Consider the following 19,831-nt stretch of genomic DNA (forward strand, 5'->3'; position numbering starts at 1 on the left):
TGTCCACACTCACTCACTCACTCACTCACTCACCACTGAATGTATGTGAGGAGTCTCAGACTCAATTAGTGTGATGGCCTGAAGACGTGAGTAGCTATATTTAGGTGAGCGGGATACCTACCTATCTACAGCAGTGTGATTAGCCTTGCTGATACCAGGAGAAGAGAAGATTAATCTCAGTGAGAATGCATTACAGCTAGCTCCGATAACAGCCTCACTAGCCTCAAGCCCAAGCTTGACCCCCAAGTGGGAATGGTGCGCACTACTCAGACATGCCACACGCTGTCTCTCTCTGTTACACACACACACTTTCACACACTCGCACACTCCTAGTTTAAAAACCCTCTTGCGTGCTTCCACATGCTCCCTCTGTAGGTCTGTTTGTTTGGTTTTGCTTTAATCCTTTTATCTATTGGCGTGGTAATGTAGTCCTGCTTTCTGGGAGCCAGTGTTTGCAGACCACATCACAGCCAAACCAAAACTTCAGGCTCAGTCACAGAATTACCCACCAGGTGCACTATTCTGCTGCATTCTACATTCCACCTTCTTACTCTCACTCTCCCTCTCTCTCTTTTTCTTCCTCTCTCTCTCTCTCTCTCTCTCACTCTCAATTCAATTTCAATTTAAGGGCTTTATTGGCATGGGAAACGTATGTTAACATCGCCAAAGCAAGTGAAGTACAGTGGGGAAAAAAAGTATTTAGTCAGCCACCAATTGTGCAAGTTCTCCCACTTAAAAAGATGAGAGAGGCCTGTAATTTTCATCATATGTACACGTCAACTATGACAGACAAAATGAGAAAAAAATATCCAGAAAATCACATTGTAGGATTTTTAATGAATTTATTTGCAAATTATGGTGGAAAATAAGTATTTGGTCAATAACAAAAGTTTCTCAATACTTTGTTATATACCCTTTGTTGGCAATGACACAGGTCAAATGTTTTCTATAAGTCTTCACAAGGTTTTCACACACTGTTGCTGGTACTTTGGCCCATTCCTCCATGCAGATCTCCTAGAGCAGTGATGTTTTGGGGCTGTCGCTGGGCAACACAGACTTTCAACTCCCTCCAAAGATTTTCTATGGGATTGAGATCTGGAGACTGGCTAGGCCACTCCAGGACCTTGAAATGCTTCTTACGAAGCCACTCCTTCGTTGCCCGGGCGGTGTGTTTGGGATCATTGTCATGCTGAAAGACCCAGCCACGTTTCATCTTCAATGCCCTTGCTGATGGAAGGAGGTTTTCACTCAAAATCTCACGATACATGGCCCCATTCATTCTTTCCTTTACACGGATCAGTCGTCCTGGTCCCTTTGCAGAAAAACAGCCCCAAAGCATGATGTTTCCACCCCCATGCTTCACAGTAGGTATGGTGTTCTTTGGATGCAACTCAGCATTCTTTGTCCTCCAAACACGACGAGTTGAGTTTTTACCAAAAAGTTCTATTTTGGTTTCATCTGACCATATGACATTCTCCCAATCCTCTTCTGGATCATCCAAATGCACTCTAGCAAACTTCAGACGGGCCTGGACATGTACTGGCTTAAGCAGGGGGACACGTCTGGCACTGCAGGATTTGAGTCCCTGGCGGCGTAGTGTGTTACTGATGGTAGGCTTTGTTACTTTGGTCCCAGCTCTCTGCAGGTCATTCACTAGGTCCCCCCATGTGGTTCTGGGATTTTTGCTCACCATTCTTGTGATCATTTTGACCCCACGGGGTGAGATCTTGCGTGGAGCCCCAGATCGAGGGAGATTATCAGTGGTCTTGTATGTCTTCCATTTCCTAATAATTGCTCCCACAGTTGATTTCTTCAAACCAAGCTGCTTACCTATTGCAGATTCAGTCTTCCCAGCCTGGTGCAGGTCTATAATTTTGTTTCTGGTGTCCTTTGACAGCTCTTTGGTCTTGGCCATAGTGGAGTTTGGAGTGTGACTGTTTGAGGTTGTGGACAGGTGTCTTTTATACTGATAACAAGTTCAAACAGGTGCCATTAATACAGGTAACGAGTGGAGGACAGAGGAGCCTCTTAAAGAAGAAGTTACAGGTCTGTGAGAGCCAGAAATCTTGCTTGTTTGTAGGTGACCAAATACATATTTTCCACCATAATTTGCAAATAAATTCATTAAAAATCCTACAATGTGATTTTCTGGAAAAAAAATTCTCAATTTCTCTGTCATAGTTGACGTGTACCTATGATGAAAATTACAGGCCTCTCTCATCTTTTTAAGTGGGAGAACTTGCACAATTGGTGGCTGACTAAATACTTTTTCCCCCCACTGTAGATGGTAATCAAAAGTGAAATAAACAATAAATATTAACAGTAAACGTTACACTCAGAAGTTCCAAAATAATAAAGACATTTCAAATGTCATTATGTATATATACAGTGTTGTAACAATGTACAAATGGGAAAATAAATAAACATAAATATGGGTTGTATTTACAATGGTGTTTGTTCTTCACTGGTTGCCCTTTTCTTGTGGCAACAGGTCACAAATCTTGCAGCTGTGATGGCACACTGTGGTTTTTCACCCAGTAGATAAGGGAGTTTATCAAAATTGGGTTTGTTTTTGAATTCTTTGTGGATCGCTGTAATCTGAGGGAAATATGTGTCTCTAATATGGTCATACATTTGGCAGGAGGTTAGGAAGTGCAGCTCAGTTTCTACCTCATTTTGTGGGCAGTGTGCACATAGCCTGTCTTCTCTTGAGAGCCAGGTCTGCCAACGGCGGCCTTTCTCAATAGCAAGGCTATGCTCACTGAGTCTGTACATAGTCAAAGCTTTCCTTAAGTTTGGGTCAGTCACAGTGGTCAGGTATTCTGCCACTGTGCACTCTCTGTTTAGGGCCAAATAGCATTATAGTTTGCGCTGTTTTTTTGTTTGTTCTTTCCGATGTGTCAAGTAATTCTCTTTTTGTTTTCTCATGATTTGGTTGGGTCTACTTCTGTTGTTGTTGTCCTGGGGCTCTGTGGGGTCTGTTTGTGTTTGTGAACAGAGCCCCAGGACCAGCTTACTTAGGGGACTCTTCTCCAAGTTCATCTCTCTGTAGGTGATGGCTTTGTTATGGAAGGTTTGGGAATCGCTTCCTTTTAAGTGGTTATAGAATTTAACAGCTCTTTTCTGGATTTTGATAATTAGCGGGTATCGGCCTAATTCTGCTCTGCATGCATTATTTGGTGTTTTTCGTTGTACACTGAGGATATTTTTGCAGAATTCTGCATGCAGAGTCTCAATTTGGTGTTTGTCCCATTTTGTGAATTATTGGTTGGTGAGCGGACCCCAGACCTCACAACCATAAAGGGCAATGGGTTCTATAACTGATTCAAGTATTTTTAGCCAGATCCTAATTGGTATGTCGAATTCTATGACCCTTTTGATGGCATAGAAGGCCCTTCTTGCCTTGTCTCTCAGATCGTTCACAGCTTTGTGGAAGTTACCTGTGGCGCTGATGTTTAGGCTGAGGTATGTATAGTTTTTTGTGTGCTCTATGGCAACGGTGTCTAGGTGGAATTTGTATTTGTGGTCCTGGGAACTGGACCTTTTTTGGAACATCATTATTTTTGTCTTACTGAGATTTACTGTCAGGGCCCAGGTCTGACAGGATCTGTGCAGAAGATCTAGGTGCTGCTGTAGCCCCTCATTGGTTGGTGACAGAAGCACCAGATCATCAGCAAACAGTAGACATTTGACTTCAGATTCTAGTAGGGTGAGGCCGGGTGCTGCAGACTGTTCTAGTGCCCTCGCCAATTCGTTGATATATATGTTGAAGAGGGTGGGGCTTAAACTGCATCCCTGTCTCACCCCACGGCCCTGTGGAAAGAAATGTGTGTGTTTTTTGCCAATTTTAACCGCACTTGTTGTTTGTGTACATGGATTTTATAATGTCGTATATTTTTCCCCCAACCCCACTTTCCATCAATTTGTATAGCAGACCCTCATGCCAAATTGAGTCAAAAGCTTTTTTGAAATCAACAAAGCATGAGAAGACTTTGCCTTTTTTTTTGTTTTGTTTGTTTGTCAATTAGGGTGTGCAGGGTGAATACGTGGTCTGTCGTACGGTAATTTGGTAAAAAGCCAATTTGACATTTGCTCAGTACATTGTTTTCACTGAGGAAATGAACTAGTCTGCTGTTAATGATAATGCAGAGGATTTTCCCAAGGTTGCTGTTGACGCATATCCCACGGTAGTTATTGGGGTCAAATTTGTCTCCACTTTTGTGGATTGGGGTGATCAGTCCTTGGTTCCAAATATTGGGGAAGATGCCAGAGCTAAGGATGATGTTAAAGAGTTTAAGTATAGCTAATTGGAATTTGTGGTCTGTATATTTTATCATTTCATTGAGGATACCATCAACACCACAGGCCTTTTTGGGTTGGAGGGTTTGTATTTTGTCCTGTAGTTCATTCAATGTAATTGGAGAATCCAGTGGGTTCTGGTAGTCTTTAATAGTTGATTCTAAGATTTGCATTTGATCGTGTATATTTTTTTGCTGTTTGTTCTCTGTTATAGGGACAAAAAGATTGGAGAAGTGGTTTACCCATACATCTCCGTTTTGGATAGATAGCTCTTTGTGTTGTTGTTTGTTTAGTGTTTTTCAATTTTCCCAGAAGTGGTTAGTCTATGGATTCTTCAATTACATTGAGCTGATTTCTGACATGCTGTTCCTTCTTTTTCCGTAGTGTATTTCTGTATTGTTTTAGTGATTCACCATAGTGAAGGCGTAGGCTCAGGTTTTCTGGGTCTATGTTTTTGGTTTGATAGGTTTCTCCATTTCTTTCTTAGATTTTTGCATTCTTCATCAAACCATTTATCACTGTTGTTACTTTTCTTCGGTTTTCTGTTAGAGATTTTTAGATTTGATAGGGAAGATGAGAGGTCAAATATACTCTTTATGTTTTCTACTGCCAAGTTTACACCTTCACTATTACAGTGGAACGTTTTGTCCAGGAAGTTGTCTAGAATGGATTGAATTTGTTGTTGCCTAATTGTTTTTTGGTAGGTTTCGACACTACTTTCCTTCCATCTATAGCATTTCTTAATATTATTCAGTTCCTTTGGCTTTGATGCCTCATGATTGAGTATTGCTCTGTTCAAGTAGACTGTGATTTTGCTGTGGTCTGATAGGGGTGTCAGTGGGCTGACTGTGAACGCTCTGAGAGACTCTGGGTTGAGGTCAGTGATAAAGTAGTCTACAGTACTACTGCCAAGAGATGAGCTATAGGTGTATCTACCATAGGAGTCCCCTCAAAGCCTACCATTGACTATGTACATACCCAGTGTGCGAAAGAGCTGCAGGAGTCGTGACCCATTTTTGTTGGTTATGTTGTCTTGGTTGTGCCTAGGGGGGCATATGGGGGAGGGAATGCTGTCACCTCCAGGTAGGTGTTTATCCCCCTGTGTGCTGAGGGAGTCAGGTTCTGATCAGGCATAGGTCTGATCTGAGGGGGCCTAAATGGGGTGTGGGCATGGTTGACTTGGGGGGGTGGGGTGTAGATGTGGCTGATGGTGCTGTGGTCTGGATGTAGGTCCTCTCTGCGGGGGTCCTCTATGTGTAGGTCCTGGGGGGGGGTGGGGGGGACCCCCCCGCAGGTCTGGGAGAGTGTCTCGCTGGTCTGGGCGGGGTGTCTGTTGATCTGTTGCTCCTGTGTGAGGTGTTGGGTCTGCGGTTGTGGGTAATATCCTTTAGGGTCCGGGCGAAGGTGGGCACTGCTGCCTTGTATTTGTGGACCTGGTCATAAAGGCTGGAAAAAGTTAATTTTCTTGTATGTATTTCCCGTTTGAGTCCATAAGGAGTACAATCTGTGGCTTGTGTATGTCCTCAGTGGGTGTGGGGGGGTCATCATGAGGGCTATCAGGGTGTCTGACTGGGGGGTTGCTCAGAGGGGTTGGGGTTCCCAGGGCTTGGGGTTGTTCATTTGTTTGTCTGGCTGTAATGTCGAGGCTATGGTCAGGGTCTAGGGTGTACTGTTCTGCTGCGGTGTCGAGACTTTGTCCAGGATCTGAGGTGGGCTGTTCTGCTGGCTTCTCTGCGGGGGTGGCCAGCTCTCTAATGGGTTGTTCTATGTCACCCGTCATCGTTCTCACCTTCTCCTCCAGCACTCTGATCCTCTCCTCTAGTGCTCTGTTCTTCTCCTGCTCTTGCTCTTTCTCCTGTTGATGTTGTCTCACCACAGTCCAGAGTGCAGATATGTCTCTCTCTACCTCCAGCTCTCCAGGTCTAGGTAAGGGGGTATTGTTGTGCTGGACTGTTGTCTGGGTCTGTGCTGACTGGAGTGTGTTCACCTGCTGTTCCAGCTCCACCTGCCTTACCTCCAGCTGGGTGAATTTATCCTTCATTTCAATGAGGGAGTAGTACTCTGTGCTGGGAAGTTGACTTTCCGCTTGGGGTTGCTCTGTGGGGTTATTTAATGAAGAGGTCTAGTCTGTCCCGCTCGGGGTGGGGGTATGTTTCTCAAGGGAGAGCTTCTCCTGCTGAGCTATTTCTTTGATTAGGTGAAAGTCCAGCTGGAACTGTTTGGTGTTGCCTTGAACCAAAACTGTTCCAGATTTATATTAGACGACTCAGAGTCCTCGTTGTCCAGGATCCTGAGTTTCCACCCATCGCTAACACCCCCCCCCCAACAAAATTGTCTCCTGATTCCTCATAAGGAGTTTCATTTTGTACTCTTTTCGTGTCTTATCGTTCTTTACATTCAGAGGGTACTGTATTTTAATGACCTCTGAACAGCGGGGGGGGGTGCTTCTAAGGCCTCTCCATTTGGTTGGGGTAGACTGTGCGACTCTCCTGCCATTGTTGGGCTCAAGGGCTTTGACACCTCTCACTTCACACGTCAGTGCTAATTGAAATTGTATCTCTTTGTACTAGCAAGCTTGGTAGCCTTAGCATTCAGTCCTTATAAAGTAAAATATATCATTGTAATGTATTTTTCTTCTTGGTTTTTTAAAGTAAAAAATAGCTTCATACTAAACATTACTCACTCAGTTCCAGGTTGGATGGTGTTTTCAGGTTTCTGTTTGTTTGCCAGAGCATTTGCTGTATAGTTTGGGAATAGTAATCCTTGGTAGTAGAAAGCCTTCCAGGTAATTCCGTCCAAAATCAGGTTGTAGGTTTGGAGTTTTGGTTTGGAATGAAGGTTATGTTGTGGAGGGTAGCATCCTGTATATGTCCCTGCCAAAAAATCCTACTTTATCTAACTCTAAATCAATATTTTTTGTTAAAAATGCAGGAGCATTTCCTCTGCCCCTCCCTATCTTCTTGGGTGCTCAGAGGGATAGAGAGAGGCAGAGCAGGGAAGAGGAGAAGGGAGGTGGGGGAGGAAGCAAAGCAGAATTATTTGTATATTGCCTCTGGCAGTGTGAAGTCTGACTCAACAACACACATATACACAGACACACAGACACACAGTGTCAATGTTTCTACAACTGCAGCTGGTAGACATGCAGGTCATTAGTAATGGTTGCTAACCAGTTGACTGACTCCCACCAGGTCCTTGACCCAGAGCAGAACCACAGCTTCACAGACCACTACCTCAACGTGGCCTTCGACCTTTCCCAGGTCCTGTTCATCGCTACTGCCAACACCACGGCCACCATCCCTCCGGCCCTGCTGGACAGGATGGAGGTCCTCCAGGTGCAAGGTCAGAGGCCAGGGGTCAAGGGTCATCTTGTTGGGCAGAGGGGTCAGCTGAAGGGGCATTGAGTACCTGTCTTGGCCATTGATTTATGTAGAATCAATGTAACTTGTTATTAACATATTAATAGCACACGTCATGGTGTAGCCCCAAGACACAGTAGGTAGTTCCCCTCTGAGATTGATGTGGTGTTAGCCTGGATAAATATGGTAATGAACTGTCAGGAAGAGGTGTGTATTACATTATTCTATGGATGTGTGTATAATGTCCTCTCAGGGTACACTCAGGAGGAGAAGGTGGAGATAGCTCATCGTCACCTGATTTCCCATCAGCTAGAACAGCATGGACTCACCCCCCAACAGCTCCAGATACCTCAGGACACCACACAGGACATCATTAGCAAGTACGAACACACACACTCACACATACACCGCGGGTGCTTTACACGCCCTAGGGGAGCGGTAGGTCAGAGAGAGGAGGAGGGAAGTGATTATCTTTCTAGCAGGACAGAAGGGGGAGATTACCAGAGCCAGACAGGTTAAGACCGGTCACAGAGGGCACCCACTGGTACATACTGACAGACAGACAGACAGACATACAGACACACACACACAGACAGACAGATAATTAGACCAAAAATATAATCAAATCAAATGTTAATTGTCACATGCTTCGTAAACAACAGGTGTAGACTATCAGTGAAATGCTTACTTACGGGCCCTTCCCAACAATGCAATATACAGTTGTGGTCAAAAGTTTTGAGAATGACACAAATACAAATTTTCACAAAGTCTGCTGCCTCAGTTTTGATGATGGCAATTTCCATATACTCCAGAATGTCATGAAGAGTGATCAGATGAATTGCAAAGTCCCTCTTTGCCATGAAAATGAACTTAATCCCCAAAAAACATTTCCACTGCATTTCAGCCCTGCCACAAAAGGACCAGCTGACATCATGTCAGTGATTCTCTTGTTAACACAGGTGAGTGTTGACGAGGACAAGGCTGGAGATCACTCTGTCATGCTGATTGAGTTAGAATAACAGACTGGAAGCTTTAAAAGGAGGATGGTGCTTGAAATCATTGTTCTTCCTCTGTTAACCATGGTTACCTGCAAGGAAACACGTGCCGTCATCATTGCTTTGCACAAAAAGGGCTTCACAGGCAAGGATATTGCTGCTAGTAAGATTGCACCTAAATCAACCATTTATCATCAACAACTTCAAGGAGAGAGGTTCAATTGTTGTGAAGAAGGCGTCAGAGTGCCCAAGAAAGTCCAGCAAGCGCCAGGACTGTCTCCTAAAGTTGATTCAGCTGTGGGATCGGGGCACCACCAGTGCAGAGCTTGCTCAGGAATGGTAGCAGGCAGGTGTGAGTTCATCTGCACGCACAGTGAGGCGAAGACTTTTGGAGGATGGCCTGGTGTCAAGAAGGGCAGCAAAGAAGCCACTTCTCTCCAGTAAAAACATCAGGGACAGACTGATATTCTGCAAAAGGTACAGGGATTGGACTGCTGAGGACTGGGGTAAAGTCATTTTCTCTGATGAATCCCCTTTCTGATTGTTTGGGGCATCCGGAAAACACCTTGTCCGGAGAAGACAAGGTGAGCGCTACCATCAGTCCTGTGTCATGCCAACAGTAAAGCATCCTGAGACCATTCATGTGTGGGGTTGCTTCTCAGCCAAGGGAGTGGGCTCACTCACAATTTTGCCTAAGAACACAGCCATGAATAAAGAATGGTACCAACACATCCTCCGAGAGCAACTTCTCCCAACCATCCAAGAACAGTTTGGTGACGACCAATGCCTTTTCCAGCATGATGGAGCACCTTGCCATAAGGCAAAAGTGATAACTAAGTGGCTCGGGGAACAAAACATCAACATTTTGGGTCCATGGCCAGGGAACTCCCCAGACCTTAATCCCATTTGAGAACTTGTGGTCGATCCTCAAGAGGCGGGTGGACAAACAAAAACCCACAAATTCTGACAAACTCCAAGCATTGATTATGCAAGAATGGGCTGCCATCAGTCGGGATGTGGCCCAGAAGTTAATTGACAGCATGCCAGGGCGGATTGCAGAGGTCTTGAAAAAGAAGGGTCAACACTGCAAATACTGACTCTTTGCATAAACTTAATGTAATTGTCAATAAAAGCCTTTGACACTTATGGAATGCTTGTAATTATACTTCAGTATACAGTGAGGGAAAAAAGTATTTGATCCCCTGCTGATTTTGTACGTTTGCCCACTGACAAAGACATGATCAGTCTATAATTTTAATGGTAGGTTTATTTGTAGTAACATCTGACAAAAATATCTCATAACACTGAAGCAGCAAACTTTGTGAAGACCAATACTTGTCATTCTCAAAACTTTTGACCACAACTGTATTATATTATATTCTTCAAATAGCCACCCTTTGTCTTGATGACAGCTTTGCACACTCTTGGCATTCTCTCAGCTATTTGGTTAACTACACTGAACACAAATATAAGCGCAACATGCACTAATTTCAACAGTTTTACTGAGTTACAGTTCAAATAAGGAAATCGGTCAATGGAAATAAATGTATTAGGCTCTAATCTATGGATTTCACATGACTGGGAATACAGATATGCATCTGTTGATCACAGATACCTTTAAAAAAAGGTAGGGGCGTGGATCAGAAAACCAGTCAGTATCTGGTGTGACCACCATTTGCCTCATGCAGCGCGACACATCTCCTTCGCATAGAGTTGATCAGGCTGTTGATTGTGGAATGTTGTTCCACTCCTCTTCAATGGCTGTGTGAAGTTGTTGGATATTGGCGTGAACTGAAACACGGTGTCGTACACGTCGATCCAGAGCATCCCAAACATGCTCAATGGGTGACATGCAGGCCATGGAAGAACTGGGACCTTTTCAGCTTCCAGGAATTGTGTACAGATCCTTGTGATATGGGGCCGTGCATTATCATGCTGAAACATGAGGTGGTGGCGGATGAATGGCACGACAATGGGCCTGAGGATCTCGTCACGGTATCTCTGTGCATTCAAATAGCCATTGATAAAATGCAATTGTGTTCATTGTTCGTAGCTTATGCCTGCCCATACATATAACGGCACCGCCACCATTGGGCACTCTGTTCACAACGTTGATATCAGAAAACCACTCACCCACACGACGCCATACACGCTGTCTGCCTTCTGCCCGGTACAGTTGAAACCGGGATTCATCCGGGAAGAGCACACTTCTCCAGTGTGCCAGTGGCCATCAAAGGTGAGCATTTGCCCACAGAAGTCTCCTAACTGCAGTCAGGTCAAGACCCTGGTGAGGACGACGAGCAAGCAGATGAGCTTCCCTGAGACTGTTTCTGACAGTTTGTGCAGAAATTCTTTGGTTTCCTCAGCTGCCCGGGTGGCTGGTCTCAGACGATCCCGCAGGTGAAGAAGCCAGGTGTGGAGGTCCTGGGTTGGCGTGGTTACATGTGGTCTGCGGTTGTGAGGCCGGTTGGACATAATACCAAATTCTCTAAAACAACATTGAAGGTGGCTTGTGGTAGAGAAATGAACATTCAATTCTCTGGCAACAGCTCTGGTGGACATTCCTGCAGTCAGCATGTCAATTGCATGCTCCCTCAAAACCTGAGACATCTGTGGCATTGTGTTGTGTGACAAAACTGCACATTTTAGAGTGGCCTTTTATTGTCCCCAGCACAAGGTGCACCTGTGTAATGATCATGCTGTTTAATCCGCTTCTTGATATGCCACATCTGTCAGGTGGATGGATTATCTTGGCAAAGGAGAAATTCTCACTAACAGGGATGTAAACAAATTTGTGCACAAAATTTGAGAGAAATAAGCTTTTTGTGCGTATGGATAATTTCTGGGATCTTTTATTTCAGCTCATGAAACATGGGACCAACACTTTACATGTTGCGTTTCTATTCTTGTTCGGTGTATTTAGCAGTCTCATGGTTTGCGGGTAGAAGCTGTTCATGAGCCTTTTGGTCCTAGACTTAGCGCTCTGGTACCGTTTGTCGTGCGGTAGCGGAGAGAACAGTCTATTACTTGGGTGGCTGGAGTCTTTGACAATTTTTAGGGCCTTCCTCTGACACCGCCTGGTGTAGAGGTCCTGGATGGCAGGGAGTTCGACCCCAGTGATGTACTGGGCCTCACGCACTACCCTGTGTAGCGCCTTGGGGTCGGATGCCGAGCAGTTGCCATACCAAGCGGTGATGCAGCCACTCAAGATGCTCTCAATGGTGCAGCTGTAGAACCTTTTGAGGATCTGAGGGCCCATGCCAAATCTTTTCTGCCTCCTGAGGGGGAAGAGGCGTTGTCATGCCCTCTTCATGACTGTGTTGGTGTGTTTGGACCATGATAGATCCTTAGTGTTGTGGACACCGAGGAACTTGAAGCTCTCAACCAGCTCCACTACAGCCCGGTCGATGTGAATGGGGGCGTGTTCGGCCCTCCTTTTCCTGTAGTCCACAATAAGCTCCTTTGTCTTGCCCACGTTGAGGGAGAGGTTGTGGATCGGTAGTACAGTAATAAACCTACTACTTCTCCAGACACACCATTAGACCCAGATGGATTTGAGGCATACAGTTCACTTAAACAACAGAGGCTGTCAGTATAGAGTCATACATTCCCAGTTCAGTCCAGGCATCTTTACTGAGCCATGGGCACCTCCACCATAACTTCACTAAGGGTAGTCAGACATAGAAGACGACCAAAGGCCACTGGGGCTGGCTGGCTAAAGAACAAAGAGAAAGGAGAGAGGTGGTCATGCTGCAGATGGGGCCAGTGCCTATCAGACATGGCCAGGGGGGAGATTGTGATGTTCCACCATTAACTACTGTTGTCTCAAACAGTCACTCATGTCACACTCAGTCATTTTAACCATCATGGTTGATGATAGCGGAACTCTGTGTGTGTGTGCAGGTACACTCGTGAGGCCGGTGTCCGCTCCCTGGAGAGGAAGATCGGTGCGATCTGTCGAGCAGTGGCAGTGAAGGTCGCAGAGGGTCACAAGGTCACCAAATCAGAGGCCGCGCCCGCTGAGAGCGCCCCCCAGGGAGCTGAGCACGGAGGTAGAAAAACCAGCAGGGGAACACTCTCTGTGGGGCAGGAGGGGGGACTGACTGACTGACACACAGCTACAGTATCAGGCCCTGCCCTCAAACACACTGCAGTGGTGAGCTGGACTCAGCAGTGCCTCAGAGTGGGCTGCTGTATTCTGCATAAAGACAGACTAGAACTCCCCACATACAAGCTGTGAAATCACAATATCTGCTCCTGGATGTATTTGAGCCCCTGGAGGCTGGAGCTAATTGAGTTGTTAGGAACAGACATGGCTATATCATACTATGTACACTACCAGGTGCTCCCCCCCTCCCTCCAGTGAGCACCGTCACCTTACACACTTTCACACTGCTGGTTGGTTGTGCAGTCCCTGGCCTAAAGTCTGCTGACCAATGCACAATGCCCTCTCAAACATACAGGCACGCATGCTCACACAGAGTCACACATACACACAGTACACAGACACACCATCCGCCTTCTGAGGGGTATGGGTGGGGTTAAGAGGAGATGAGGGGGAGGGGGGGTTAAGCCTGCTAACAGACGGCCTCACGACCACATGCCCCCTGTCTCCCCTGTGCAGCAGCTCTTGTGTAAAAGGAAAAATCACACTGCCAGTTAACACGGCCAGAGCCGAGAGGGGGTGAAGAACAGAGGGGTTTTATGGCTCTGTTGCCCCATTGAAATGGAATTGGCCCCCCCAGCCCCCTCCCCTCTGTGTAACCACTCCCACTGCACGAGGAAAAACAGCAGCAGATAAAAAGAGAGAGGGAGAGAATGGGACTCTTCCACTGCTCTTTGTGCAAATGGCTGTCTGTTGCCAGGTAACAGTGACATTATTGGCAGACCGAACAAAGAGTTGTGAGGAGGAGAGCGCGCGCTCTGGGGGGGTCTGTGTCTGTCTTTTCTCTACCAGCTGCTCCACGACTGGCGGCTCATGACAGCTGTCACATGACCAGTTAGGAGCACGGCTGTTGTTCCTTTGCCCACCTCTCTCCCCTGGTTGTATCCTCCGTTTCATCCCTCGCTCTGTTTTATCTTTCATGGCACTAGACAGCTCAAAGAGGGACTGAACTGTCAGAGCTGATTTCTGTTATATTACACATTCACTCACTACACAGTTATGTCAGTCCATAAAGACTGTGTCCTCAGTTATCCCCTCTTCAACTCTTCATTAAGTGTTTGTAAAATAGTGCTGTGCTGCAGTGTAGTGTTGTCACTGAATGGACTAGCTATGTTGAGGGGAACACCATGCTCCTTATCCACATGGCATTGGTAGTCAGGTCACATGACAAGTGGGCAGTGATCAGCATGTGCATAATAAGAGGTTTGGAGAGGCTGGCTCGTGACCGCACTGTGTTGTGTACCGTACACAACAACAAACACTCAGACATGCAGTATGTGTACAAACACACACCTTGTTGTTTTAAATCCTCCTCCAACCTTTCGAATGAACTTTTGAAGTGGTGTTGCTAATATTTATATTAATCTCTCTAATTAGCTCTCCTGCTTTCTATGTTCTCATTCTCTCTCACCTCAATTGTGTGTGTGTGTCTGTGTGTCTCAGAGGGGAAGCGAGGGAGGAGGGGAGAGGAGCCTGACGGGGTGTCTACAGACATGGCAGCGCCCCCAGAGATGCCCATCGTCATCGACCACATCGCCCTGAAGGACATACTGGGGCCGCACATCTTTGAGATGGAGGTGAGAGAGGGTAGGGGTTGGCACTGTCTGGCCCAACACACACCACTGTACTGGAGAGAGAAACATTTATTATGCTGATGACATTGCAGAGTGCAGCAAATACAGCAGGATGTATAGAAAAGCCTCGTCATGCAGAATTAAAGCCAAAGTGTTTTCATGTACCCATAACATGGGTCCTCTTGAGAGAGTGAAAGCCAACTATAAACATGCACTTATAACACTACTAGTTTGCAGACTTGAAGGGTGCAACTTTAAAACAGTACTCTAGTGTACTATAGATTCACCTAAATGTGCCAACTTCTGATTGTTGTGCTCAGGTTGTTGCTGCAGGCTTAAAGCAGTGTAGTTGTGCTGGAGAAAGTACACACTTATGTTAGTAATGTAGCTTAGCATTCCATTCATACCCATGGGATTTGGGGGTCGGGGTGAGGGGCTCTTGAGCTCTCACAGGGGGACTGGAATGTGTCTTATGTGTACAGCAGGGAGAGGAGAAGGAGGGTTATTTGGAGGGGAGGCAAACCACAGCATTCTTCTAGTTCTCACTGAGCATAGGATACTGAGGACTACAACTAGTTTTAAAACATAGTAAACCCCATACTCTTACTCAGACCTCAGTATTATTTTCTAATCCAGTGTTTAGATGACAAAAAATATAGTAGTTATGTGTAGATGACTATAGATCCAGTATCTAGGTGTGTGTATACACTGAGTGTACAAAACATTAGGGACACCTTCCTAATATTGAGTTGCATCTCCTTTTGCCCGTTTTTGTATTAACTTTAATATTTGTAGCTACTTTTTAAGTAAATACTTGCAGTCAACTTGTGCAATACGTTAGGAGATAAAGAACATTGCGTTCTTAATTTTCCTGTCACATTATTATGAAGTCTATGGTAGTCCCCAGTCACATGTCACATGGACTCTACAAGGTGTCGAAAGCATTCCACAGGGATGCTGGCCCATGTTGACTCCAATGCTTCCCACAGTTGTGTCAAGTTGGGTGGTGGACCATTCTTGATACACATGGGAAACTGTTGAGCGTGAAAAATCCAGCAGCAGTGCAGTTCTTGACACTCAAACCGGTGCGCCTGGTATACTCCGTTCAAAGGCACTTAAATATTTTGTCTTGCCCATTCACCCTCTGGATGGCACATACACAATCCGTCTCAATTGTCTCGAGGCTTAAAAAATCCTTCTTTAACCTGTCTCCTCTCCTTCATCTACACTGATTGAGGTGACATCAATTAGGGATCATAGTTTTTACCTGGATTCACCTGGTTAGTCTAGGTCATGGAAAGAGCAGGTGTTCATGTTTTGCACACTCAGTGTAGATGACTGTGTGTTCCTCTCCCTGGTCGTGTCCAGGTGTCGGAGCGACTGACCCTGCCGGGCGTGGCCGTCGGCCTGGCCTGGACCCCCCTGGGAGGGGAGATCATGTTTGTGGAGGCCAGCCGCATGGAGGGTGAGGGCCAGCTGACCCTGACTGGACAACTGGGTGACGTTATGAAGGAGTCTGCCCACCTGGCCATGAGCTGGCTGCGCAGCAATGCCAAGACCTACCAGCTGACCAACAGTGAGAGAAGACACACAACAAAATGCATTTTGTCTTAGCTTTGCTACTCATTTACGTCCATATCAAGGCAATACACAATGACGGCTGAAGGACTGTGTGTCTGTCTGTCTGATGTAGTGGTCGGTGGTTCAGATCCTCTGGAGGGGACAGACATCCATCTGCACTTCCCAGCGGGAGCAGTCACAAAGGACGGCCCATCGGCTGGCGTCACCATGGTAACGGTCCTGGCCTCGCTGTTCAGTGGGCGCCTGGTACGGTCCGATGTGGCCATGACTGGAGAGATCACTCTGAGAGGCCTGGTGCTGCCGGTGAGACACAACTACACTTCTACATAGTGCTGTGATGGTCATGGAATTGTGGATGACTGTAATTGGCCAGCCAAATTACCGCGGTCTCCGTAATAACCTTGCGAATAGGAACAAAAAAAATACACAAATCTAAACGCAAAATGTCTCCTTTCCTCTGCTCCTGACTGCATGTGCTGCAGTAGAAATAGAATGAAAAGAATGGGCGTCCCCATTCAAGTCAATGATGGCATAATGGGTGGACTGGCGGCCATTGTGAGTGTACCCATATGAACAGGAAGTAAAATCAGGAAGTGTACCCATCAATATGTGCTGTGATTTGTTGATTCAACTCAACTGACATTACAAAATACCTTCCATTGCATGAGCAGTTAACTAGTGGTGGGGAGTCAACTTCAAAATAATCGATTCCTTGCCCGTCGACTCCCATTTCTGGGTGTCATGCATCAATTCCGCTAGGAATCGACCCCTAAGATTCAGTATTTTTGCAACGGAGGAGACTGACTAGGCTAGTTGCCGTAGGCTACTTCCGAGAACACAAACTCTTGCATCTTTCACAGCAAAGAAAGAGCGAGCTAGCGAAGGAGAGAGAGAGGGGAAGGGCATAGGTAGGCATGTCGGTCACCAGGCAGACAGTCAGAGCCATGCATCGGAAATCAAAAGCTGTATCTCGCAATACTGTGTAGGTTGATCTCGCAATTTCTTGCATATTCACTAAAGGAGGGGCTATCAATGAGTAGGCTAAGCTACAAACACGCAACAGACCAAAGACCTGAACACACACTGGCATCTTTCATAGTGAAGAGAAAGAGCAGGCGAGTCAGCGAGAGAAGGGGCAGGCAGACAGACAGTCGGAACCGTGCGCATAGGCTTTCTTGATAATCTGTATCTCGCAATGTCTTGTTTTGCAATGCCTCGTAAATTCAATGAGTAGGCCTAGGGTTAAGCTATTCTACATTGTGCCAGTGAATTGAAGTTGAACATGCGTCAGTTTAATTAGACCTAAATGTGCTATTAAAAAGTATTGTGCCTATAGCTTATTTAATGAAACACTGGCTGTTGATGTCCTAGTTAGTCAATAGATCGCAAAGCAGGGCATCCCCGATTCCCCACTGAGCTAAACTTTTTGGAAATGGCAAGTTCACTTTCTCATGCATAAACGCATCTCAAGTGCAAATACTGTCCAGCAGCTCAAATCAGCAGAATGGGGTGCATTTTTATTAGGAGGGAAGTCTACCATGGATCGCTAAAATAATGATTATGATCACACTTGAATGTAAATATTATGGGTAGAACTATACATTTGGCAGCCAAGCACGAGTTATCAGTGTAGCCTATTATCGTCTAGACATGACGTTGAAATTTCTTCACTGCTAGAATAAAAACCTCCACTCCAGGCTTCAGTCATGAGTCAATTGAATACCAGGTAGACATTGCGAGTGTACCAATGAGTTTACCAGTCAGTTTGCCAGGGTTAGAGGTTCCAAGCCCATTCTATTAATTGTTTGCTACAACACCTTACTTGTTTCACCAATGGGCAACAAAGTTTCATCACGTTAAGAGTCCATGTTATCGCAGAAACTGACTCAACCGCACGAATGCCCGGCCGTCCTGTCTTCAGTCAGCAGTTCATTCCCAAAACCCTTGTGGTTATTTTATTTTCATGACTGTCTTCATCCATAACCGCCAGTTATATGGTAATTGTGCCAGCCCTAATTCTGTCTGCAGGTGGGAGGGATCAAGGACAAGGTCCTGGCAGCTCACAGGGCCGGGGTGAAGCGTGTCATCATCCCAAAGCGCAATGAGAAGGACCTGGAGGAGATCCCTGCTAACGTCCGGGTGGAGCTGGACTTCGTAACAGCCAGAAACCTGGACGAGGTCCTGAACGCAGCCTTCGATGGGGGGTTCCCCGGAATCTCCAACCCTCTCACTCTACCACACATCGCCAGCAAACTGTGAGATGGGTCCCTATCATATCACCACTCACAGAGACGGTCTATGTCACACTATGACTAACATACAAGAACAGGAACTCCTATTCATCTTCCTGGTGGATATGGAGAGCTCATAGCATGTTGTCTCTTCCATACATTCATTTGTATGAGGCAGAATCACACTGACCATATTATCTTTGTGGTGGATGCATAAACAAGCAGTTATCAAAGAGGGTGTGGGTTTTACTAGTCTGTTGGCAAGGAGGCTTCTGTGATGCAAACATGTTCTTTATCTACTTTAACACTTTCCTTAAGTTCATGAGTTTAAACTTGTTGATGTAAAAACTTGTTGAAATGTAGTGCCCTCACTTGTAACACCTGTTGCCTTTCCTTCATGGTGTTGTGGATTTGGATCTGACATTCAACATTTATCACCTGACTGGTCTGATCCTGGTGGAGTTCAGACCCAGAGTTAGGGCCATCAATCACTTAGTTCTACTGTCTGTCTGCTGCACACTGGGTTGTTCTGGGAACTGGCTGAAGAATCCACAGTAGGGGACTTATGTGAATTGTAACAGTACTAGTCAGTTCTGGCTATGTACATTTGAGGGCAAACCTAATTTCATGTGAAAATAACAAGACTGGTGACCTTGACCATGCTGTTCATGTACCTCAGATCTAACATGATGAATGAATGAATGAGGTTTACAGGCTTCATAATTGGCATCCAGAGAAATACTGCTGGTATGGCTTTACAAGTGATTTTATGTGTAGATACAGGATGAGCGTGATTGCACAGTAGCTATACTGTTGCAGGTCTATGTCATACCCCTAAGGGATACAGTCTCACTAACTAGCTCTGTAAATGTTGCATAATGACAATAAAGAATTTCAATACAAATATTCAATTGCATGTGTGACATACTGAAAGTACTCTGTTGAATGCAGCAACTACAGACAATAGTAAATATTAACACTATGGTAAATAGCATCACTGTGTTAATATTTACTATGTCTTTCATCGTTACCCAACGCTTAGGTTTACCTCCACTGTACTCATATCCTTCCACATCCTTGTCTGTACATAATGCCCTGAATCTATTCTACAACGCCCGGAAATCGGCCCCTTATATTCTCTGTACCCAACGCACTAGAAGACCAGTTCATAAAGCCTTTAGCCGTATCCTTATTCTATTCCTCTTCTGTTCCTCTGGTGATGTAGAGGTTAACCCAGGCCCTGTAGCCCCCAGTATCACTCCTACTCCCCAGGCGCTATCATTTGTTGACTTCTGTAACCACAAAAGCCTTGGTTTCTTGCATGTTAACATCAGAAGCTTCCTCCCTAAGTTTGAGTTATTCACTGCGTTAGCACACTCTGCCAACCCTGATGTTCTAGCAGTGTCTGAATCCTGGTTTAGGAAGGCCACCAAAAATTCTGAAATTTCCATCCCCAACTACAAAATTTTCCGTCTAGATAGAACTGCCAAAGGGGGTGGAGTTGCAATCTACTGTAGAGATCGCCTGCAGAGCTCTATCATACTATCCAGGTCTGTGCCCAAACAGTTTGAGCTTCTACTTCTAAATATCCACCTTTCCAGAAATAAGTCTCTCACTGTTGCCGCTT

General features: G+C 45.6%; 1 protein-coding gene across 1 annotated transcript in view; it reads left to right on the top strand.

Moving 5' to 3' along the window:
• Positions 1-19,110, top strand: part of lonp2 (lon peptidase 2, peroxisomal) — a 31,962-nt gene extending 12,852 nt beyond the window's left edge. The window contains exons 9-15 of the mRNA XM_084168769.1: positions 7,491-7,641; positions 7,912-8,038; positions 12,557-12,705; positions 14,262-14,395; positions 15,761-15,968; positions 16,086-16,276; positions 18,002-19,110. Coding sequence (XP_084024895.1) covers positions 7,491-7,641; positions 7,912-8,038; positions 12,557-12,705; positions 14,262-14,395; positions 15,761-15,968; positions 16,086-16,276; positions 18,002-18,232 — 1,191 coding nt within the window. The 3' untranslated portion in view covers positions 18,233-19,110. The remainder of the gene's footprint in view (positions 1-7,490; positions 7,642-7,911; positions 8,039-12,556; positions 12,706-14,261; positions 14,396-15,760; positions 15,969-16,085; positions 16,277-18,001) is intronic.
• Positions 19,111-19,831: the final 721 nt, after the last annotated feature.

The sequence above is a fragment of the Coregonus lavaretus genome (genome assembly GCF_964263955.1).
Source record: "Coregonus lavaretus genome assembly, chromosome: 9".
Classification (NCBI taxonomy): Eukaryota; Metazoa; Chordata; class Actinopteri; order Salmoniformes; family Salmonidae; genus Coregonus; species Coregonus lavaretus.